Source organism: Alternaria ethzedia, assembly GCF_023757985.1.
Source record: "Alternaria ethzedia strain BMP 0044 chromosome Unknown scaffold_4, whole genome shotgun sequence".
Classification (NCBI taxonomy): Eukaryota; Fungi; Ascomycota; class Dothideomycetes; order Pleosporales; family Pleosporaceae; genus Alternaria; species Alternaria ethzedia.
The window spans coordinates 1,547,012-1,569,685 of NW_026056197.1; the positions used below are offsets into that span (position 1 = coordinate 1,547,012).

The window sequence follows — 22,674 nt, forward strand, 5'->3', positions numbered from 1 at the left end:
ATATGCTCGTGTTGTACATGTCGTATACATTTCTGTCCCTCATTGCGCTATATCTTGAAGCCGTATCCAGCCATGCACTTCTTGTAGTCGTCGACGAGGGTGAAGCACTCCTTCTGGGGGTCGTTCGATGTCGAGAAGAGCATGCATTCGTCGCGTTTAGCCTTTTGGTCTGTGCAGACGCAGCATGCTGTTCAGGAGTCAGTACTAGAACAGTAGGTACCAAGAAGTTGGGTAGAAACTCACGCTTAACTTTGGCTGGCGCGGCGGTGTCCTTGAGGTCTGAGCCCATGTTGGCAGCGGTTGGCGGTGCTAGAACGCCATCAATTAGCTACTCTGCGTCGCATACAAGCCATGATCAAACTGCAAGCATACCTGACGACATTGTGAGTGTGGGTGTGTGGTGGAGGTGAATTGAAGATGCTTAGCAATCGCAAAAGTTCCCAGGACATGTCATCGGACTCCCGCGGCGCTCCATACGCCACACGAGGCTTGCACGGTTCGGCTAAAACCAACCCTGCAGGCGACAGGGGGTTCTAGACAATGAATCTCAATCAACCCCACTACGTTTTGCGCCCCACGACTCACACTATAAAGTATAAACAACAAACCCGCCCCCCTGTTGTGCTGCTTTCCGCTACGATACCTTCACTGTAACTTGCAACGGGGCGTGCGAAAACATGGCTGGCGCAAAGATCTTTTCTATCGAGGGCAAGGGCCTCAAACTCACCACCGCCGAGGATATTGAGCCGCACATCCAGGACCTCAAGAGCAACGACGATGTAGAGGAGATCAAGTTTCTGGGCAACACTCTGGGTATTGGAGCCAGCGAGGCGCTTGCAAAGGTCTTGGAGAGCAAGAAAAACCTCCAGGTATGTTCACAGCCCCGCTCATCGGCGCTGGGATGTCAAAGACGGACTGACTGACATGAATCCCAGGTCGCAAACCTCGCCGACATCTTCACCTCGCGTCTCCTCTCTGAGATACCGCCCGCGCTATCCCACCTCCTCACCTCGCTCCTCACGCTACCAAACCTCCACACCGTCGATCTCTCAGACAACGCGTTCGGCCTCAACACGGTTGCCCCGCTCGTAGACTTTCTGTCGCAACACACCCCACTCCGCTACCTATACCTCAACAACAACGGTCTCGGACCCGCAGCCGGTGTCCTTGTCGCCGATGCGCTCACCGCACTCGCCGCCAAAAAGGCCGCCGCGCGCAAAGACGGCAAAGAAGTCCCCGACCTCGAACTCGTAATCTGCGGTCGCAACCGCCTGGAGAACGGCAGCATGGGCGCATGGGCAAAAGCCTACGCCGCCAACACGGGCGTCAAGACCATCAAGATGACGCAGAACGGTATCCGTCAGGAGGGCATCTCGCACCTCATTACCAACGGCCTCGCCCACCTCTCCAAACTAGATACCCTCGACCTCCAGGACAACACCTTCACAGCCATGGGCGCAAAGGCCCTCAGCAGCGCCGTCGGCAACTGGACTGAGCTCCGCGAACTCGGCGTAGGCGACTGTCTGCTCAGCGGCCGGGGCGGCGTCGCTCTCGCTGCTGCACTAGAGAAGGGCAACAACAAGAAGGTTGAGGTCCTGCGCCTCCAGTTCAACGACATCAACGCTAAAGGTCTCGCTGGCCTCGCCTCCGCGTCCCACACCGCACTCCCTGCGCTCCGTCGCGTCGAGATCAACGGCAACAAGTTCGACGAGGAAGACCCCAGTATCGAGAAACTCCGCGATGTGCTCGATGCACGGAAAGAAGAGAGTGGTGAGAACGCGGACGACGACGAGTACTGGGGTCTAGATGAGCTGGACGAGTTGGATGACGACGACGAAGACGAAGAGGAGAGTGATGCAGAGGAGAAGCGTGGGGATGCTGATGGTGACGAGGAGGGCGTCGAGGTTGAGGAGAAGGCTGCGAGACAGGTCGCGGCGGATAACGAGGCTGAGGAGAGTAATGTGGGTCAGGAGAAGGATAAGAAGGTTGATGATTTGGCGGATATGATGGCCAAGACGGAGATTAAGTGAGGGTGTGAAGAGTGCACTGGAGGGAACCTTGTCATGCATTTAGCGGCTTGGGATGAGGATGGCTTTTTGAGTAGGCATGTAGGAATTGATACCATAGACCTTACTTCTGTTAACTGCACACGAGGTGGTCAAGTGTTGGGACATGATGTTCGATGGAGGTGTTAATTTAGAATGTAGTGCGATATTGCTCTGTACAAAGATTGAGAGGGTAAAGTGTGGTTCATTAGGGTGTCCAGCAGACAGGTCGTCTATGTATAGGTTCGTGACTTTCATGCCACCTGCCCATGTTCAGTTATAGTGAATCTCGAATATCACCTGCACCTCTACCATCTTAGATACCTCCCCGACATTCTTGGACACTCCTATCATGTCACCCCCATGCCTCACTGCTTCATCGATCGTCCGCGTCATAGCTTGGCTCAGCCAGCAACTTTCCGTTCTCGTCCACTCGGCCATGACCGTCCTGCACGAGCCTCTTCACGTGCATGTCTTGTTCGTTATTCTCAAGCTCCTCATCAACCTTGTTAAGGTCCTTGTCGGGCTGTGAATGCTCTTTGCGGTGCTTAGTCGCGGAGGAGTTGGACACGTCGCTGAGAGACTCTTGTCTACGGGAAACGAAGGACTGCGCAGTGGGGCTGAGTCCGCTTTTCTCGGTGTGGCTGTTGGTCGGCATCTCTTGCGGCTGGACTGTTTTGGGGTTCAGTTGAGTAGAGAAGCCGTTCTCTCCCTTGGGCGAGACAGCAGAATTACCGTCTTGTAGGTCGCCGTGATGTTTGGAGCCAGACAGTGTGTCACGGGAGTTGATGCTCTCGCTACTGGCGCGGGGACGTTCATCGCTGGCGCGAGCACTTCCGTTGCTGGCGTGCGATTCACAGAGCCCCAAGCATACATGTTCCTCAGTGCCGCGGTTGGCACGAGCATCGAGAGTCTGTGGATCATCCATCCCCGATGCGGCGGCAAAGCCCGCCTCGATCTTAGGCCTCATAGTCATCTCCGCATTATGGGAGTCATCTTCCTTCTCTTGACGAGACCGTTGCTGAGGTGATGTGAAGTTCCTACTGTTGGCACGAGATCTTCCGTTGACAGGACTCAAGATAGATCCAGTGCTGCTGCTCAGTGATAGTTGACGCTCACGTCTGGCTGCAACAGACTGAGCGACAGCGGCGATGCCACCCTTCTCGGTATGACCGTGGGCGCGGGCCTCGAGCGAATGGAGATGATCGGCTTCAGCCTTGGTGACGGTGCCTTGCGCAATCTTGGGTTCGATCTTAGCGATTTCCTCCTGGAGCTCGGCTTCGACTTCAGGATGAGGAGCATTGGTATGGCCGACGGCCTTTTGCAGTTCTATAGATCGTCAGTGTTTGTCTTGATGTGGAGCGAAGGATCAAGCGGGATGGCATGTGGAAGTAGGTACGTACTGCTAACGATGCTCTGGGCAACACGAAGAACCTCGGTGGTCGCCTCGTCAGGGCTGCCATCTACAGCGATATGCAGGTCCTTGGCGGCCATCAGCAGGGAACGATGAGAAGCCTGAGCTTGACTGGATCCCTTCTAATCCACACCTTGTTAGCAATAGCTAGGGATTCGACGGCAGAGATAATGCGGACCGCTCTGTCGTCACGTGTAGCGACGTTCTCAGATAGAATACGGGCTTCCTCGGCTGTGATGGTGCTCGGGTCTTTTCGCAGCTTCTTGAGGATGGCTTCCAATTGGTCTTGGAATCGCTGCGAAAGGGTGGTAGCATCGCTGCTCGCGTCAGAGGACACCTTCTCGCTGAGAATGTCGCTCATGGTGACTGATAGAGGTAGGGCTGTAGGTGATGCTTGAGTAGAAGAAGCGGTGGCTTGAAGCTGTGGAGAAGAAGGTGGGTGGTTGTTTGTGTTTGCGTGCTTTATCTGTGACGATGACGTCGCGGGATCGCGTGTGGAAGGAAAGTGCAGGTGCAAACAATGAGATCGGACGACTCTGACAGCGGCTCTTTCCCGATGGGGACGAAGGCATCAATGTGTCCATGATGTGTTGCGGAGCAATTCTCCGCGTCGTAACTGCCTCTTTCGAACATGCATTCGATACACTCTGCGACAACGCGGGTAAACCGTAACATCACGTTAGATACGTAGAGTAAGATTGAAATGGAAGAGGCTAAGCACATAAGGGTAGGAGAAATATAAACTTCAACTCCAGTAATCAATTGAGCGTGAAATCCGACTGAACATATTGTTACATGTTAATAATGATGGAAAAGTCTTGCAAAGACACGCAGGCCTCAAAAACATGTAAAAACATCAATAGGCATCCAAATCGTTCTCCAATTCTGTCAACTCTTCCCGTTTCCGGTCAGCTGTTTCCTCACTGTCGTCCGAGTCGCTTGCTAGATCCCCGTGAAGAGCTTTCACACCATGCTCTTTGACGTACTCATCAAACTCATCATCTTGTCTTGCAAATCCAATCTCTGCCGCCAACTCATCTTCGGCGGAAAGGGGGGCCATCGCCAAACCACCTTGATCGGGGTCGCGTTCAAGACCATGGCCGTAGGGTTCGTCATCGCCGTCTTCTTCTGAATCGTAGTCCTCGTCGCTACCGTCAGGCGAAACTGATTTTTCGTCTTCGCTGAAGTCATGTCCTTCGGTAGGCATCGGTGCTTTTTCGTCTTCGCTAAAGTCATGCCCCTCGGTAGGTACCGGTGCTGGAGCAATTTTGCTGGGTTGCTGCACTTCGTTGCCGCCATTCTCCTTGATATCTTTGGATGTCGCATCTTTCTGCTGCAATGCAACATCGTCATTCGGTTCATCGCGAGCTGAGGCTGGTTCTGTAGCTCCAATACTCTCTAGCTCCGCTGTCGATGTTGTTGGGTCCGTAGTACCGACTTTCTTGGCTTTCTTCACGCCATTAGATGGCTCGCTCGATACGTCGGGCTCTTCGGAAGCTGCGCGCTTCAAGGCTGAAGTTTCAGTCATGGTGGTCAATTAGAATTGTGAGATGATGAGGGGAGTTCAAAGTTCGAAGGGTCGACGTTGGAGGTTAATAGGGGCTGGGATCAACATGATGACGGAAGAGGCCCTTCGCAGCCCTCCATGGATCGGGAGTGATATCCCAGCTGTGGCGCAGATGAGCTAACCTACCCGGTAGACACGACTTATCGAATCGTCAAGTTAGGAGTTGGTACCGTAAATCGAGCTTGGGAATAAAGAGATTGAGTCGAGAGTCCTGGGGGTCAGACGAGATCTCTCGACGTATTCGAAGCTGTGTTCATATCTTTAGTCCATACAAATCAGTGCCCGCCGTGCTGAGGAGCAATACGAGGGCTTGTAAATAACCCATGCTCTACTCAACCGGGGGTGTCGCGCGAGAGCGTTGAAGTCACGGGAAACTTGTTACGACGTGGTGACAATGGAATGCCCGCAGATGACTGCAAGCGACACTTTCCGTTGCTATAGCCGTTGGTAAAAGATGGTGGTTTCCTTACCTCGCACTGCGCGATGACGCGGCCACTGCCGAAAAGCCGAACAGCAGGGATGTCTCCTCACTAGCCCCACCGAAATCCAGCTGTCAAGCCTCACCTACCCACCACCCTCTGCCTGATTCAATGTCCTGCGCCACATATATGTCTACGGAGCCAGAATGGTCAGCGCCCAAGATGTTGCGGCTCGCCAGTCGCACATGGGGACAGACGATCAAGAGCAAGCGCAAGCCGCGCAGATGATCCAGCGCAACTATCGCGGCTATCGGGAGCGCAGGCAGCTTCAAGGCATGGGCCTCGATGCTAGCGCACGGTGGGCAGAGGTGGGAGACGTTCGCACTACATAGAGAGGTGTGGCTAATGGTACCAGGCGATACGCGACGGTTAGCAGTCCACCACCCTCTCTACTGCGCCCAAGCTAAACCTCTCAAGCGAAATGGCGCAATGCAACGAAGCCCAAGCCGCGCTCGGAAGACGCGGCTCTGCGCGACAACCTCACTACCCCCGAAGCACGTGAACGAGCGAACTCCATAGCAGCGCGCGAGAAGTGGAAACGAGTCGGCGAGATTGCGCGACGAGCGGGCGCTGACGATCCCCACGATGCCTCAGAGACGGACGACGAGGATGCGCCCGGGAACCACACGGAACAACGACGGAAGCAGAATGAGTCCAAAGCCGAGCGCGAGAAGACTGCCAAGATGATGGACCTCCAGTACTTCCTGGAGATGGTGGACCAGAAGCATCGCTACGGCAGTAATCTGAGAGCCTACCACGAGCAGTGGAAGAAGGCGGATACCCACGAGAACTTCTTCTACTGGCTCGACCATGGCGAGGGTAGGCACTTTGAGCATCCGACCGTCTCTAGAGAGAGGCTCGACACAGAGCGGGTGCGCTACCTGTCGCGGGAGGAGCGTCAGAACTACCTAGTCACCATCGACGACGAAGGTCGTCTATGTTGGGCGAAGAACGGAGAGCGCCTAAACACGACCACGGATTACAAAGATAGTGTCAACGGTATTGTACCGGTCGACGATGACACTCCTGCCTACGGTCCCAAAGCGAAGCTGCACTCTGGACAAAGCAAGACCCTGCGACGAAGTTCAATGATCTCGGTGAGCTCAAGCTCGTCCATATCCGAGAGCGATGCGGAGGCGGAGGAGGCAGAACACTACGTCAATGAGGACCTCGACAAAGCTAAGGGCGTTTCGAAACTCAAACATGTGTCAGCCGCGACTATTCTGAACCACCTTCTCCGTAGTTCAGTGAAGCCAAACTCATGGATATTCGTAAGATGCGCACACTCCTCCGTCAGCCAGGTGTACTAAGCAAGCACAGGTAGCCGACACATCCTTCCGCCTGTACGTCGGGATCAAGCAATCGGGTGCTTTCCAGCACAGCTCGTTCCTCCACGGTGCGCGCATATCTGCCGCAGGTCTGATCAGAGTCAAGGATGGTCAGCTTCGGCGCCTCTCACCCCTGTCCGGCCACTACCGACCGCCGACGAAGAACTTCCGTGCGTTCGTACATTCCATGAAGGAGAACGGAGTAGACATGTCGCGTGTCTCCATCTCCCGGTCGTATGCTGTCCTCGTCGGCCTTGAAGCTTACGTTAAGACACGCAAGAAGTTCAAGCATGGGGTTGAGCACGTCAAGGAGGCAGAGACAAAGGTCGTGCACCCGGAAGAATACGAGCGGAAGGTGGAAGAGCAAAAGGATAAAAGCGAAAGCGCGCAACGAGAACGGCAGTTACTTGCGGAGGAAGCAGAGAGGAAAGAGGCAGAGAAGAAACAGACTAGTCTTGGACGGCGAATATGGAAGAGGCTCAGTCGAGACCGCGGTGAGAACGGCGACCTGACACCCAAAGAACGGGAAGCCGCTAAGCAGAAGAGGAAGAAGTGGTTGAGCAAGTCGGGGGAAGATGTCGAAGATGGGATTGCGCCTGACGGACGTCGGGAGTCTGCCCCCGCGGTGTGAGCGGCTGGCTGCGATGCGAGCTACGAAGCGGGCTGCTGCTGTTCCTGCATGACCCCATACTCACCTCCATGCCTTCTACCTGTGGCTTGATTTCGCGCGGTCATGATATCCTCTCTTGTCGATTTGCCTAGAACCATCAGTAGACCTGAAGTCGTAGAACGAATAGCATTCCTAAAGATAGCATGCATGGCATTATTCGCGCGTGTCATTGCACGATCATCGCGCGATCAACGTCCGTCTATCGAAAACGTAGAATCCAGGAACCAGAAAGCAGGTAATGGCTTGACTCGGTGGCGGACAATAATTTTCCAAGCGTGCGGACCCCGTTCCGTGCCGCCATCATTCTTACGAACGGCGGCGACTGACATCATACGCGTCGTCACGGACCCAGATTTCCCATGTTTGTTTTGGGGGTTGGGAAATGTGTCTTTCTTTGACAACCTGTTATTTGGGCATGACTCGGCAGCGGGCAGGATAGGGGTACCTGAGATGAAGTGATCGATCGTGCGTCTGCGCAGAATTGCTTGTGCAGTTGTGGCGCGAGGATAATTATGGGTACGACGGACAAGTCTCGATCGAGACGGCCTGTCGTGATCGAAACCACGTTGCGCATACATACTGTAGACAGCTAACAGCTGCAAGTCAGGGTCAATGAATTGCCCGGAGGTAAGTACCACGGGAATATAACGATTGGGTTTGCTGCAGCCTCTTAGCGGTGCGTGGTGTCACTCGCAGTTGGGATGCGGCCAACGTCCCGACCGTTGCGCTGGAGCCCCGCCGTTCATCGCGGCACAGTCCAACTTCACCATGACCACGGCGCAGGCCTCCTCGGACATGAAGCTATTCGGCATCACTCTTCCGAATTCCGTCGTTTCTGATCTCCGCCCGCCGCAGGGTCCCTCATCTCCCATGCCGTCTTGCAGGTCGCGGTGATGGCTGGTGGTGCTCACGATGGTGGTACCGAAGACTGGTAGCATGCAGCGATCGGCCGCCAAAAGGAAGCTACGACCCCGCTAAGCGACGTTTGAGCAGGGGAGCTCCCGACACCATGACGTCAGGCGCCCGACAACATCATACGCGTCGCTGCAACCTGCTTGCACACACGGCACGACTTGCTCTTCCATCCTGCTGCATGCGCCCTAATGATAGGAGGGAAACACTGCCGCCAGGGATTCCGTACCCGATGCTCGACAAGGCCAGCCACAGTGCCGTCGATCGGGCCTGGGCTCTGTGTGCTTTTGCTCCACCAGCTCGTTTCGCACTGCACTCATGCCTGCGAAGGCGTATCGACCGCCCGGTATTGGCCTGCCTGAGATGACACATGTCTCCCCAACCTCACTTCCTGCATGCCATTGGTATCCTTCCTGCAAACTAACCTCGTCCAGTGCAAAGAGTACCGTAGGCAGCCTTTTCGCTAGAGCGTTTCAGCTCCACTTCCGGCTGCAATTCAACTCCAACCCTGGCAGCAGCCCGCTCTCCGCGGTTCATCGACGATGTTAGGCCATCCCATTTCCAGCCACAGGCCGTTCCCACCCCTGTTGCAGCAGCTACCCGCTTGTCTCACCACGCTGAGTGGAGGCCATGCCACCAGGATGCGCTGACGCCCCGCTCGAGGCTGGAGCTTGTGAGTAGTGTGACGCAATACTCCTCCTGTTCGTTGCACACACTATGGCGCCAAAGCAGGTTTACTCTGCCTCTCCACAACTGAGGCGCAAGCTCTTGCTCCTGGAAACCAGCATTCGACGTCATCCGTTCCAGCATGCTCAATTGAGGAGTAGTTATCATAAATGCCTGCTTCTCTGTGATCCTTCCGCACTTTCTGATCCCTACAAAGACGAACCATTCGTCAATTGATATATGACCGACGAACACTTTTCCTCCCACAACTACTCGTACTACTCTTTCCCCCCAACACCTAATAGACATTCCCCCCGGTCTACACGCTCTCAGTCTATATCAAGCAACGTGTCAGGAAGCGGCCATCATCGAGCTACTTCCTACAGCACCTCATCCTACACAGTGAATCACGGACACGACAACTCCTACAACGTCTCGAGCGTTCTATTCAACAACATGCCTTCCCCAGCAGCTGGAAAGGGTGACACCCCCCGCACCCCTACCAAGCTCGGACGAAAGCCACAATCATCTGCCCCCAAGCTGAACAAGCCCAAGTCGGAGGACGCCCCCACCCCCGATGTGCCTGAGCAAGCTGAGGACGTGAAGAAGCAAGGAGAGGAGAAGGCCGAGGACACCAAGAACCAGGCACAAGACACCGCCGAGGACACCAAGCAAAAGGGCGAGGAGACTGCCCAAGATGCCAAGGGCAAGGCGGAAGAGGCTGCTGAAGACACCACCGGCAAGGTTTCACAAGCTGGTGACGAACTAGAGCAGGCCGACCCCAAGCCCATTGACGACGACAACGACGCCGACGAGGAGGCTGAGGAGACTGGCGACGACGCCACACACAAGGCAGGAGACGATGCGGAAGACACCGCAGAGGACACTGCCGACAACACAGAGGACGATGCGACAGAGACCACCGAGCAGGCCGCTAACACCGGCAAGCAAGCCGGTGGAGGCGCACTGAGCGGTGCTCGCGGTCTAGCCGGCCGCGCATCCAACCTCGCTGGCAAGGCCAAGCAGGACCCACAGGGAGCTGCTCAGGATGCTGGTAGCGATGTTCAGGAGGCTGCCCAAGACACAGCAGAAGATGCGCAGGAAACTGCGGAGGACACTGCTGAGGGCGCTCAGGACACTGCCGAGTCGGCCAAGGACACCGCTGAGTCCAAGGTTGGCGACGCAAAGGACACTGCTGAAGACGCAGCGGAAGATGCGCAAGACACCGCAGAGGACGCGACTGAAGATGCCCAAGGCACTGCAGGAGACGCCACTGAGGACGCCCAGAGCAAGGCTCAGGATGCCACCGACGACGCCAAGGACGCCGCCGAAGATGCTACCCCCGACCTGAGCATGCTCAAGGGCCTCGAAGTCGACGAGGAGGGCATGATCAAGAACAAGGATGGCAGGAACGTCGGCCGCCTTGTAGAAGGTGATGCCGAGGACCTCGCCGGTTACCCCATTGGCGACAACGGCGAGATCCTCGACGACGATGGTGATCTCGTTGGCCGCTGCGAACTTACACCTGAGATGGTTGAGGAGCAAGCCAACGAGGCCGAGGAGGCCGGCGACAAGATGCCTAACATCAGTATCTTGAAGGGCCTCACCGCCGACCGATCTGGTCAAATCCTCAACGAGGACGGTGACTTTGTTGGTCACCTTGTCGACGGCGACCCATCCGCTATCCAGGGCAAGGAGTTCAACGAGAACGGCGAGATCCTCGACGATGACGGCAACGTCATTGCCAAGGCTGAGCTTTCCCCCGAAGCCGCCGACCTCCCTGCCTACCAGCAAGACGACGAGGATGAGGATGAGGAAGATGGTGACGCCACCGAGGGTGTCACCGATGCCGTTGACGGAGCCAAGTCTACTGCCGAAGATGTCAAGGACGGCGCTGAGGAGAAGGCTGCTGACGTCGAGGAGGAGCTTCCCGGCGTCGAGGCCCTCGAGGGCATGGAGATCAACTCCCAGGGAGAGATCCTCAACGACGACGGTGACGTTGTTGGCAACGTTGCCGACGGCGATCTCGAGAACATCGACGACGTCAAGGGCCTCACCGTCAACGACAAGGGCGAGGTTGTTGACAAGGACGGAAACGTTCTCGGAACGGTCGAACTTGCTGAGGGTGCTGCCGACAAGCTCAAGGAGTCTGCTTCCGGCGCTCTCGACACCAGAATCTTGGACGGCCTCAAGGTCAACAAGAAGGGCAAGGTTCTTGATTCTGAAGGCGAGGAGATTGGTGAGCTCAAGGAAGGTGAGCTCAGCGACTGCGCTGGCAAGAAGATCAACGACCAGGGCGAGGTCCTCGACAAGGAGGGCAATGTCATCGGCAAGGTCGATGTCGTCCCTGGCGAGGCCGCCTTCACTGCCATCAAGGAGCTCAAGGAGCAGCTCGGTGAGCCTCTCGAGGGCGAGGAGGAGCAGGACGAGGAGGAGGGCGAGCCCGAGATGAAGGAGATCACCCCCGAGATTGATGAGCTTGAGGGCTTCAAGGTCAACAAGAAGGGCCAAGTTCTCGATGAGGAAGGCGAGCCCATTGGTGAGCTCACCGAGGGTGACCCTGCCAAGTGTGCCGGCAAGAAGATCAACGACAAGGGCGAGGTCGTCGACAAGGACGGCAACGTGCTCGGCAAGGTCAAGGCTCTGCCCAAGATGGTTGAGGCCTCCGAGCTGCCGGAAGAACCTGAGGTCAAGGAAGTTGAGGTCACCCCAGACATCAACGAACTTGAGGGCCTGAAGGTCAACAAGAAGGGCCAGGTTCTCGACGAGGAGGGCGAGCCTATCGGTGAGCTTACCGAGGGCGAAGCTTCCGAGTGCGCCGGCAAGAAGATCAACGAGAAGGGTGAGGTCCTTGACAAGGACGGTAACGTCATCGGAAAGGTCAAGGCCCTCCCCAAGATGGTCGAGCAGAAGGTTGGCGAGGCTGAGGACGCCGCCGAAGATGCTCAAGACGCCGCCGAGGACGCTCAGGATGCTGCTGAGGATGCCGAGGACGCTGCCGAAGAAGCTCAAGATGACGGCCGTCCTCCTCTTTCCATCCTTGATGGTCTCACCGTCAACAAGTCTGGCAAGCTCATCGACTCCAACGGCAACGTCGTTGGCGAGCTTACCGAAGGTGACGCGAAGAAGCTTTCCAAGTCTGGCACTTCCTGCGACGCCGAGGGTCAGTTCTGGGACAACAAGGGCAACGTCATTGGCCGCGCCCAGACCATCCCTCAAGAAGAAGGCGAGGAGGAAGCTCCTTTCGCCGGTCTTGACGGCCTCGTCGTTGTCAAGGATGGCTTCGTCGAGGATGACAAGGGCAACCGCGTTGGCCAGGTCACCGAGGGCGACGCTAAGAAGCTCGTTGGCCGTTCCGTGGATGAGGACGGTGATATCCTTGACAAGAAGGGATCAGTTGTCGGCCACGCTGAACGCTACGAAGAGCCCGAGGAGGAGGCTCCTGAAGAGGAGCAGCCTGAGGACTTGTCTATCCTTGCTGGCAAGACTGTCAACAAGCAGGGCAACGTCATCGGAGACGAGGGTGTGCCTATTGCACGCCTCGTCGAGGGCAACCCCAAGGAGCTTGCGGGCCGCAAGATCAACGAAGAGGGTCTCATCTTCAACGACACTGGCAAGCAGATCGGCCGTTGCGAGCTCATCCCCGAGAACGAGCGTGAGAGCAAGCCTGAAGGCATCTTTGCTGGTCTTGAGGGACTCCGCGTCATTCAAGGCGGCATGGTCGCTGATGAGGATGAGAACACTGTTGGCAGGATTGTTGAGGGCAACCCCAAGCGTCTTGTTGGCATGGCTGTGGACGAGGATGGTGACATTCTTGACAAGTACGGCAACGTCAAGGGCCACGCTGAGCCTCTTGAGGAGGAAGAGGAGGAGGAGCCCGCCGACCTTTCCATTCTCGACGGTCTCACCCTGAACAAGCAGGGCTACCTCGTCAACGGTGAAGGAATTCCCGTTGGTAAGCTCGTTGAGGGCAACCTTGGCGAACTTGCTGGACGCAAGTCCGACGGCGATGGTCTCATTCACGGTGACACCGGCAAGGTTGTCGGTCGCTGTGACATCATTCCTCCCAACGAGCGCCCCGAGCGCAAGGAGGGCCCATTCGCTGGATTCGAGGGACTTCGCGTTGTCAAGGACGGATTTGTCGACGACAACGACGGCAACCGTGTTGGTCAGCTCACCGAAGGTGACCCCAAGAGGCTTGTTGGTCACACTGTCGATGAAGACGGTGACATCATCGACAAGTACGGCAATGTCAAGGGCCATGCTGAGCCATGGTCTGAGGAGGAAGCGGAGGAGGTCGACCTCTCCGCCCTTGCCGGCTGCACTGTCAACAAGGCTGGAAACATTGTCGACTCCAGCGGCACCGTTCTCGGACATGTTGTTGAGGGTGACCCAACTACCCTTGCCGGCAAGAAGGTCGATGGCAAGGGCCAGATCTGGGACAACGAAGGCAACGTCATTGGACGTGGTGAGCTTTCCCACGGTCAAAACCCAGGACCCGAGGGTCCCTTCGCTGGCTTCGATGAGGCTACTGTTGCCAAGGACGGTACCGTTCAGACACCATCTGGCGACATCGTCGGTCGCGTCACTGAGGGTGATGTCAAGAAGCTTGTCGGCCACAAGGTCGATGAAGATGGCGACATCAACGACAAGAACGGCAACGTCATCGGTAAGGCCGAGCGCTGGGAGCCTGAGGAGAAGGAGCGCCGGGTCAACCCCATGGCTGGCATGCGTGTCAACAAGGAGGGTGAGGTCCGCGACGAGAACGGCGATGTTGTTGGCCGTCTCACTGCTGGTGACCTTGGTCACTGTGCTGGTCTCGAGATTGATGACAACGGCTATGTTGTCGACAACGACGGCAACAAGGTCGGTGAGGTCACTCTTCTGGAGAACATCCAAGAGGAACCCGATGAGGATGAGACCGACGAGGAGAGGCAGCGTCGCGAGGACTCTGAGCTCGCCAAGAAGATGTCTGCCATCTGCGAAGACACCCTTCAGCGTGTCCAGCCTGTCATGAAGCAGATCACTGAGGTATGTTTCACTCCTAACCCATCACCATCACAAACATATACTAACAACCGCCCAGCACATCGAGCAAGCCGACCGCACACCTCGCGACGAGCTCGACGAAGAGGAGCTTGTCAACAACGTCAAGCCCCTCATCGAGGAAGGCTCCCGCATCCTCAACGACTGCAACGGCTCGCTCCGCGGCCTCGACCCCGACGGCCGCATCGCCGCCCAAGCCAAGGGCCGCCAGCAAACCGGCGAAGCCTCACCCGAGGAGTACAAGCTCGCCGACAACCTCAAGGAGCTCACGACTTCCGTCGTCACCACCATCGACAACGCGAAGAAGAAGATCTCCGACATGCCCCACGCCAAGAAGAAGCTCAACCCTCTTTGGTCCCTGCTCACCGAGCCCCTCTTCCAGATCATCGCTGCTGTTGGTCTGCTGTTGACGGGTGTACTCAACCTCGTTGGCAAGCTGCTCAACGGTCTTGGTCTCGGTGGTCTTGTCAACGGTCTCCTGGGTGGCCTTGGTATCAACAAGCTACTCGGCGGTCTTGGTCTCGGCGGTCTGGGCGACATGCTCGGTGGCGGCGACAAGAAGGACAAGAAGAAGGGTGCTTCTGGTCCTATGAGCATGGTCGGTGGCCTGCTCGGCAAGAAATAGACATCTTGACGATGTCTATGGGGATGAGTTGAGACGAAGTAATGTCTATTCACACTTGGTTCGAGATTGTTTGTCTGTTTTTGCATATGATACCACGACCTCATACCTGGGTCGTCGTTGCTATCGTTCATCGCCACGGAAGTTTGCAGACCTTTCTGCTTCGCTTCCCCCTCCACCATTGGATGTCGACAACACAAGAGATTGGAAGATCGGGGGGTCTGAAGGTCACTACCTTTTGTTGCCGAAGGAAGAGGAGGAGTGGGGATTTCACTGCAGGAGTGTCTGCGCTGCTTTCCACTGACGTTCTGGATGAGTGCAACTTCACCTGGGTATCTGGTCCGATGATGGCATGAATTCCTTGTTTTTTGCTCGTTCAAAAATCAGCGTTCTTGTTTTTGTTGTTTTCCGACACACACACATCATCATGCCGCGACTCTCAAAGGCCACGAGAGGACGCGCGCATCTTTGGCTAGACCAGCCGGGTTTTCCTTTGTTGCACACCTCAAAATCTGCGATTGTTCTTAGCAAGCATTGGCGTTTATGTTGTTGGTGGCCATCAGGGGGATGATTGTTGTATGATAGTTGTTGTTAGTTAGTTTTAATCACTTTACTTTGAAATCGTCTTCGCCTTTGCAGTGTGCCATGTGAAGTGAGCTTCGTGAGTTTTGCTGTTGACTTAAGCATGTTCTTCAATCGCGACGTTGTGCACCTTAGTGTGGCATGTGACATGCGTGTTCAATGGGTCTTTGATTGCGAGGTTGATGACTGAGGTGTGGTTGGGTCTTGGCTAATGACGTCCTAAGCTGATGCGCAGCTTGTGAATTTGTTGCGTCTTTGGTCATGATGTGCTCAGTTTCGTCATGACATGCGGATTTAGTAAGCCTTTGATCGTGGTGTTGGCTTTCTGTGTGCCAGTCGTGTCCACTCGATCTTTGATCGTAGATTTTCTGAGCCTCGGTGAGGCATGTGAAGCTATTCGGCCTTCGTTCATGACGTCCTGGGCTGAAGGCGTAACTCGTGAGTTTGTTGGGACTTTGCCTCATGACGTCCTGAGCCTCGGTATAGTGTGTGGATTTATTAGGTCTTCGATCGTGATGCGCTAGGCTTTGGTGTGGCATCCAAGCCGATTGGGTGTACGATCATAACAGCACCTGGGCATCGGCTCTGCGGCATGTCTTTCACCATGTGTCGAGTTGACAATTAATCTGTGTGTTTGGTGGGACCGAGAGCAGCTATACTATAACTGTGAAACCGGTGAAACCGGTGATACCACGGCTGCCTACTTCGAGGTGGTAGAAATCCACGCGGACGCTCATCTCCTTTGCCTCCTTCATGAGCTTCGATTTGCGCATGCGAAATTCAACAGACTTTGGATCGCATGACTCGCATTCGCGTTGTTTTCGTCCGGAGTGGTTCTGGACTTGTGGCTAGCAGACCCTGAGCCAGCGCTCAAGCTCCCTCCTTCTCCTCGGGGTTGCAGCATTGGCCATGCACCCGGCCGAGCTGGGGGACGGCGTGGATGGGAATCCAATTGGGCAGACCTGGGCTAAATACGGCGAACTTTAAATCGTGCCGTTCCCCGAGTGCACTCCTTTTTGCGGGTGCCTGGTGCTGTCTCGAGCTTCGATGCGCCTTGACTTATTGTCAGCGCTTCAACAACAAGAGTCAAGTTTAGGAGAATTGGAAGAACGTTGTGGCACGCCTTGCAGCCCTGGAGGCTTTGCTGATCTTGATGCAGATCTCGACGCCAGCACCGAGGTATGAAGCTTGATTTGTCTGCATTAGAGTGTCAAAATTACAGGACAGCTGCCATCTAACGAGCTTGGGCCGCCATCCCTCACGTCTCCCAATATGCAAGACGGCAACTCTCGAGCCAGAGTTTCGTACGCCTTGCAAACCTGTTCATCGCAATAACAAGGAACCTTCCATGCGCAAGTTCATCGAGGTCCACGGAAATAGCGACTGTGTAGAGTCCCGAATCTCTGTACTGCCAAGCTGCGTTTCACTCTCGGCGAGGCTGAGCCGTTCTTCTGCAGTACCTCATCGTCCCCACAACTTGACACCATCCGGGTTGGCGGGTGCGTAGCGAGCTGCTGGTGCATCGATATTGCGATTTCAGTACTTCCAACGACGCCGCTGAACCTAGGACATTTCTGCGATCCTGGACTCCGACGGGTGCGGGAAGATCCCCCAGATGCCCGGTCATCGTTATCGGAGTTCTCTCCACCAGACGAGCGCGGGCCTTTCAGTGAACGCGGAACGAAGGAACGAAAGCAGGATCTACATGAACCTCCAACTCTGCAACATCGCGTAAGTAGGATCAGTCCATAAAGAAGAGAAATGTCCGACACTACGATTAGCACGCGGGACGGTCCACAGGTTCATCTATGGCGACGAGAAACACTGGCATGCGATTCGCGCGGCCACCAGCACCGCCGGGGGAGCATGTAGCGCATTTGTAAAAGTAGACAACGTGTTAAGGGTGAATTTCGCGCTTCGAATGCGACGCCCAAGGCTAGAGGACCTGGTGCATCTCTGCACTGCGGTACGTCTCCTGGATGCGGGTGTGGCGTGGTGTTTATTGCTCCTTCCCAGATGAGAGGATGGCACAAAGGCAGTTGACGTGCTGGGTACGGTACCAAGCCAATGGTGACTGGTCAGTCTTCACCTCGGCAAGAGTAGCGAGCTTGCGCAAACCTAAACCCCAGCTCATGCTGTCATCGACCGCGCACTATCGGTCCTAACCTCGCGATCGTCCACTCGCAGGCCGAGCGCAAGGCTTACAATTCTTTGCCATCGTAAATCACCATTCAGAGGACAGCATTCCGGAAATGCTAACGGGCACGCAAGGCCGCGATGCATGGCACCTATGCACACGATCGGTCATGGCTTCTGGAAGCTTGGTACACCACCTGCAGACGCTTGCGGTAGCCAGGCACTTGTATATTCTAGAGCTTTTCGGAGCTGAAAACGCCTACAATCGACTCGTCCTGGGGTCGCAGGCCAAACTCGCGGGAGGCGGGACTCAGACCATGCACCAGCCATAAACCTTGAACCACAGCTGCTACAGGCACCAACCTCTAGCTCAGAGCAGCCCTTTGAATACCTGGCTAAAGAGATCAACCGTAGTCACGCGCCCGTGTGTCGATTAGCAGCAATGCTTGGGCTGCAGGAATCGGCCTAGGGTTTGGAGCGTTCCTGGCGCGTGGTACGTCTCCTATGTACTATAGCTTTATGTGCTATAGTTACCTCAAGCCAAGTACGTTCGCCGGCCTCATCGTGAAACCCAGACATATAGTCGTGCCGTCCCGCTGGTCAGCCTTGCATCCCAGCAACCGCTCAGCATGCCTTTCAATCTCACCATTGCTATCCCGACGCTTGTGGGCAGTCTGCTGTCTTTCGTTGCCACAGGGTGCGTTCTCATATCGTACGTTGTGTACGCTGATTCGCAACGGTCTTTCCGTCATGCACTTGTATTGAACCTTGCTTTGGCTGGTAAGAGCTCTTGACGATCAGATGACATCTCTAGACTGACCACGCATACCAGAATTCATCAATTCGCTGAACAATTCGATATCTGGGATCTATGCAATTGCCAATGAGGGTTCCATCGCACCGGGTGCGGCATGTAACCTCAATGGCTGGGTAGGTCAGTGGTCTGTTCAGGCCGCTGACTTCTCTATCCTGGCCATCGCCATAATAACGCTTACTACGATTACCCGTAAAACGTACATGCCCAATGCCTCGCTCATGAGCAAGATGCTTATTTGCGGCTCCGTCTGGGTCATTCCCACCATCACAGGTAAGCCCATAAATGCACATCCATCAACGCAAGGCTGACCTGAATGAACAGCGAGTACAGCTGCAGGATTGAACGAGTTGAGCCCCGTCAGCGGAAACTGGTGCTGGATATCGGGCACGCGAACTGACCTGCGCTATGCCCTGGGCCATGGCTGGAGGTTCAGCATCATCTTCGGAACGATTGGAATCTACATCTACATCTGGATCTACATGCGTCGGCACTTTTCGCAACTGCACTCCATGAGCCAAGGAGGGTCATACAATCAAGCCAGCGCTGCCAAGCGCCGCGAATTTCGCCGAGACGATGCCCACGAGCTGAGGAGCGAATCGCAGACGGAGCTGCACGAGATCAACGTGGAGTACGCCTACGAAGTAAAACACTCCGATGGCATGAGCGACACCAACCTCGGAAAAGAGGACATTATCTTCACAGCCAGCGACCTAGAGTCAAACAGCCGCAAAAGCGCCACCACACTGTCCCCTCCCATGTCACCCAAAAGCCCTTACTTCCAATCCGCATCAGGTATGTCCTTCCCCATGCAGATGCGCACGAGCATCTCGGCTATCTACAACGTGCCAATGCTAATGGTTACCAGCCTTCCCCTCAGAAATGACTGCGCCTTCAGATAAGAAGCGTAGCATCGGCATGATCAGCAACCATCCCGCGCCAATGTCCGGGGCTTACGAGTCGGGCGCACCCCACGAATCGGGAAGTAATCAGCAGGGCGCCACCAGCACAAAGAAGGTCGAGCGAGAAATCAAGAGGATGTTACTCCTCAACGCATACCCCATTCTGTATATCATCCTCTGGTTACCTGGTATTCTCAACCGCTTGGTGGAAGCTGCGGGCCATCCCAGCTATGCGTTGAGTATTCTGCAATGCTCAACGCAGTACATTGGGTTCGCAAACGCCATCACCTATGGCTTCAACGAGCATCTAAAGACGACGCTGAGACGCGACTTCGTCAAGTGGTGGCGGGCGCGGCGGAGTTGAGGTGGTTTCTACACGTTTCTTCTTTATTGGTTGGTTACGACTTTACAAAGATTTAATATTCATGCTATATACCTCACTAGCACATGTGATGAGTGTTCCACGTTTCATATATACGCGCATGTGAATATGGACTGACCGAGGTATCTCGACCAGGCAAGGCGGTTCTGATGCGCTGACTCTTCGTCGTCATTTCGAGTCAGCTGCGGATTTATGTCACATCATGATTATGTGTTTGCGCGACTGTCACCAGGGCTGGCCAAATTTCGTGTTGCCTTCCACGAAGATTATCTTAGCGCGGAAGTATATTGCAATAGGAACTGTCTAGTCGTCAAAATTCAACAGCATGTGTACGACTCGCACTTCAGCCACCGCTTGCTAAGCTCAGCATTCGGCATCCGTATAGAGGGACACATTGTTGCCCATCCTTCAGGCGATAATAACAATACCCGCTTTCTCGCACAGTTATATCCGCTCTCCAGGACGTTATCACTCTCTCCAGCTCTCGCATCTCCTCTTCTTGCTGCCCTGCAGTGACGTATCGTGCTCGGCAATTCCTCTGAATAAGCACCGTTTGCAACCCCTTCAGCATGGTTGCCCAGGCCGAGCCATTGTACCTTGCCTTCCACAGCGTGTAAGAAGCCCTAATGCTTCCCATAATTTCGAACCGGATTGTCTTGATAGCGTTGCGCTGAGAAGACGATAGTGGCCTTGCGAAATCTGACAGCTTAAACGGATTCGAGGCGGAAAAGGTGTTGAGTGAGAACGGAAGCGTCGAGGTTTCATTGTAAATCTGACGGCAGACGAAATGCAGACGGGGGACTTTGCCGACTGCGTAACCGTGAGGAGAGATTTCGTAAATCTCGCCGCCCAGAACGTATCTAGCAAGGGACGTTAGTACAACTCTGTGGAAGCATGCGCCGGAACCTTCATACTCATATATCTGATTCCGTAGTTCTGCTGGAAGTCGCATGAGAGGAGACTCTATAGAGTTGCGTTTAGATCTGATTTCGTTAGCTCTGCAGATTAAACCATTATAACACTAGCAAATCGGAAGATCCAATATTGATGTAGGCTCCAGAGTGTTTAGTGTTTTCCTTGCATGAGGTGCAACGGCTACTCACGTCTCGTTTACTTCGAACGTTGAAATCGCCCTGTCCGGCCAAACCTTTCTCGTCGGCTTCGGGACCTGAGTCATGTTGTCGACGACCCTTGGCTTTAGCCTCGCCATCTTTGTCGGAGCAAGTCGGTCGATCGATAAGAAATGAGAAGAAAGACAGAGGGTACAAGGTGACGAAGAGACATCCAGGGTCCATTGCGCTAGCCTCATGCAGACCCGCTCACTCACCGACTAGGCAGAGACACTCTCTCACCTGGGTACAGTACTAGCGTATCAGCCGTCACTACGAGATAGAGAAGAACCCCTAACAACACTTCTGCTTGTTACTCCCAACCACTTTATAATAACACCCTAGCCCGCCTCCCACGACGATGGCGCATATCTATCAAAGCTCTACAAAGCGTCACACCTCTCGTGTAAATACATCAACCATGGCGAGCATCTGCCCAACCACATTTCGGCTATCCAAGCAAGGCGAGATTCGAAGATTCCGGAAGATATATACGAAGCTCATGATGGAACCGAAGCTGGAGCGCATGCGTGAAGTCGACCAAATCAAGATAGCAGAAGCCATCTACCGAGGCAAGCTACGTCTCTACGACAACGGTATGCTGGATGCTACACCACGTACATCCGATGTTATAGCCACGTAAGCTCTATTGCATTGGGAGTCTCGCTACTTACTGATGTCTTCAAGTACCCACCGAAACAGCGTTACCTCACCCCTACTCCTTCTTCCTGCCGAAGTGCGTAACAAGATCTTCTCCTACGTCAACAGTGGTCTACATATCTATATGAGATCTGGACCCGGCTTCGGGCCTGTCATTTACATCAAAAACGGCAGTCACGCGAATGCAACTTTTGAGTATCGACCATTCCTTACTCCCCAGGGAATCTGCCGTCAAATCTATAGTGAAACAGCGCTACTTCCTTTCACCACGAACGAGTACTGGTACTTCACCAAGAACTCGCTGGAAATATGCAAATCCGTTTTTTGGGGTCAGCAATTGCAATGCATCCGCTATGTCTCCTTCGCTATTACGATTATAATGGGGAAATTTGACCCAGTAATCGGGAACTTCGATGCGGGAAGGCTGGACGGCTTGAAAGCCTTCCCTGATCTGCAAGAGGTCACTATCTACTTAAACATGGAGCATCCAGAGGCTGAGCGTCGGTTCGAAGGCGTGAAGACGTTTCTGAAGGGCTATCTGAAGGAAGTGGTATCTGCGGGTGTGAAGATTGTCTATGAGCACCGCTACCGGGAGGTTGACTTTGTCGTCTGGCCGACAAGCCTTGGTCGTCGAGTTCGGAAACCAGGATCTCCAACGTTGATGATTTGAGGATCGGCTTATACCTTTGTCCTTAGAGTATGGTGGATTAGGAAATGAGGGTATTCTGTCAATTTTCCATGATCATACAAAGTGGCACATACCTGTACACTACGGAGACCACGTAGTCGCTTTTGACTATAGTTCCAAGGTTCTGCTATACGAGCTTGAAGTATCCGTCAAAGTAAACCTTGCGGCTATTACACACTAAGTGAAGTCGAATATTCTAAAGTACTAACGCCACGTCCAGCACGTCGTGAGCCGCAGAATTGCTAAACAATCAAGTTGCACAGTATGTCTCTGTAATCCATTGGTAGTCTTCGAAATATGTGAGGTGTTACATCTTGGCTATCGGTTAAGACTGCCTGATTATAGACCGATACGTATATCGACAACGCTCGTGTACTGGTACCAACTAACTGCAAGCTCGCAACACTCAAAATCTAAGCCTGATCTAATAACTTTAAACTGATTGGAAAGATCACACATCACAGCCTGAGTCAAGTTGATTATACGTGCATTGCAATTGTCGGATAGTAAGGTTTCATTGCCGTCAAAATCCTCCATGAAAAGCTCCTCTTGCGTATATAATCATCGTATACATTCCCCGTCTCCCTCGATAATTTATCCACTGGTTCATCCCGACTTGTGTAGATGCGTACTGAAGTAAGAGGGATTATGT

General features: G+C 54.5%; 8 protein-coding genes across 8 annotated transcripts; 5 read left to right on the top strand and 3 right to left on the bottom strand.

The window, feature by feature from the left end:
• Positions 1–47: 47 nt before the first annotated feature.
• J4E87_002652 (uncharacterized protein) lies at positions 48–382 on the bottom strand (the record flags this gene model as incomplete). Its single annotated transcript, XM_049374288.1, has 3 exons — positions 48–187; positions 244–309; positions 373–382. The coding sequence occupies 3 exons, from the start codon at positions 380–382 to the stop codon at positions 48–50; spliced, it is 216 nt and encodes a 71-aa protein (XP_049236428.1).
• A 295-nt stretch (positions 383–677) lies between these two features.
• Positions 678–2,030, top strand: J4E87_002653 (uncharacterized protein; the record flags this gene model as incomplete). Its single annotated transcript, XM_049374289.1, has 2 exons — positions 678–869; positions 936–2,030. The coding sequence occupies 2 exons, from the start codon at positions 678–680 to the stop codon at positions 2,028–2,030; spliced, it is 1,287 nt and encodes a 428-aa protein (XP_049236429.1).
• Positions 2,031–2,421: 391 nt separating this feature from the next.
• Positions 2,422–3,820, bottom strand: J4E87_002654 (uncharacterized protein; the record flags this gene model as incomplete). The annotated part of the gene is made up of 3 exons (XM_049374290.1): positions 2,422–3,374; positions 3,449–3,581; positions 3,638–3,820. 3 exons carry the CDS (start codon positions 3,818–3,820, stop codon positions 2,422–2,424), a joined length of 1,269 nt encoding a protein of 422 aa, XP_049236430.1.
• Positions 3,821–4,315: 495 nt separating this feature from the next.
• On the bottom strand, positions 4,316–4,987 carry J4E87_002655 (uncharacterized protein; the record flags this gene model as incomplete). Its single annotated transcript, XM_049374291.1, has 1 exon — positions 4,316–4,987. One exon carries the CDS (start codon positions 4,985–4,987, stop codon positions 4,316–4,318), a length of 672 nt encoding a protein of 223 aa, XP_049236431.1.
• A 664-nt stretch (positions 4,988–5,651) lies between these two features.
• Positions 5,652–7,464, top strand: J4E87_002656 (uncharacterized protein; the record flags this gene model as incomplete). Its single annotated transcript, XM_049374292.1, has 4 exons — positions 5,652–5,813; positions 5,861–5,873; positions 5,923–6,776; positions 6,826–7,464. The coding sequence occupies 4 exons, from the start codon at positions 5,652–5,654 to the stop codon at positions 7,462–7,464; spliced, it is 1,668 nt and encodes a 555-aa protein (XP_049236432.1).
• Positions 7,465–9,537: 2,073 nt separating this feature from the next.
• Positions 9,538–14,752, top strand: J4E87_002657 (uncharacterized protein; the record flags this gene model as incomplete). The annotated part of the gene is made up of 2 exons (XM_049374293.1): positions 9,538–14,112; positions 14,168–14,752. 2 exons carry the CDS (start codon positions 9,538–9,540, stop codon positions 14,750–14,752), a joined length of 5,160 nt encoding a protein of 1,719 aa, XP_049236433.1.
• Positions 14,753–18,096: 3,344 nt separating this feature from the next.
• J4E87_002658 (uncharacterized protein) lies at positions 18,097–19,547 on the top strand (the record flags this gene model as incomplete). Its single annotated transcript, XM_049374294.1, has 4 exons — positions 18,097–18,247; positions 18,300–18,554; positions 18,606–19,076; positions 19,150–19,547. The coding sequence occupies 4 exons, from the start codon at positions 18,097–18,099 to the stop codon at positions 19,545–19,547; spliced, it is 1,275 nt and encodes a 424-aa protein (XP_049236434.1).
• A 1,548-nt stretch (positions 19,548–21,095) lies between these two features.
• J4E87_002659 (uncharacterized protein) lies at positions 21,096–22,004 on the top strand (the record flags this gene model as incomplete). The annotated part of the gene is made up of 2 exons (XM_049374295.1): positions 21,096–21,313; positions 21,362–22,004. 2 exons carry the CDS (start codon positions 21,096–21,098, stop codon positions 22,002–22,004), a joined length of 861 nt encoding a protein of 286 aa, XP_049236435.1.
• Between the last annotated feature and the right edge of the window lie 670 nt (positions 22,005–22,674).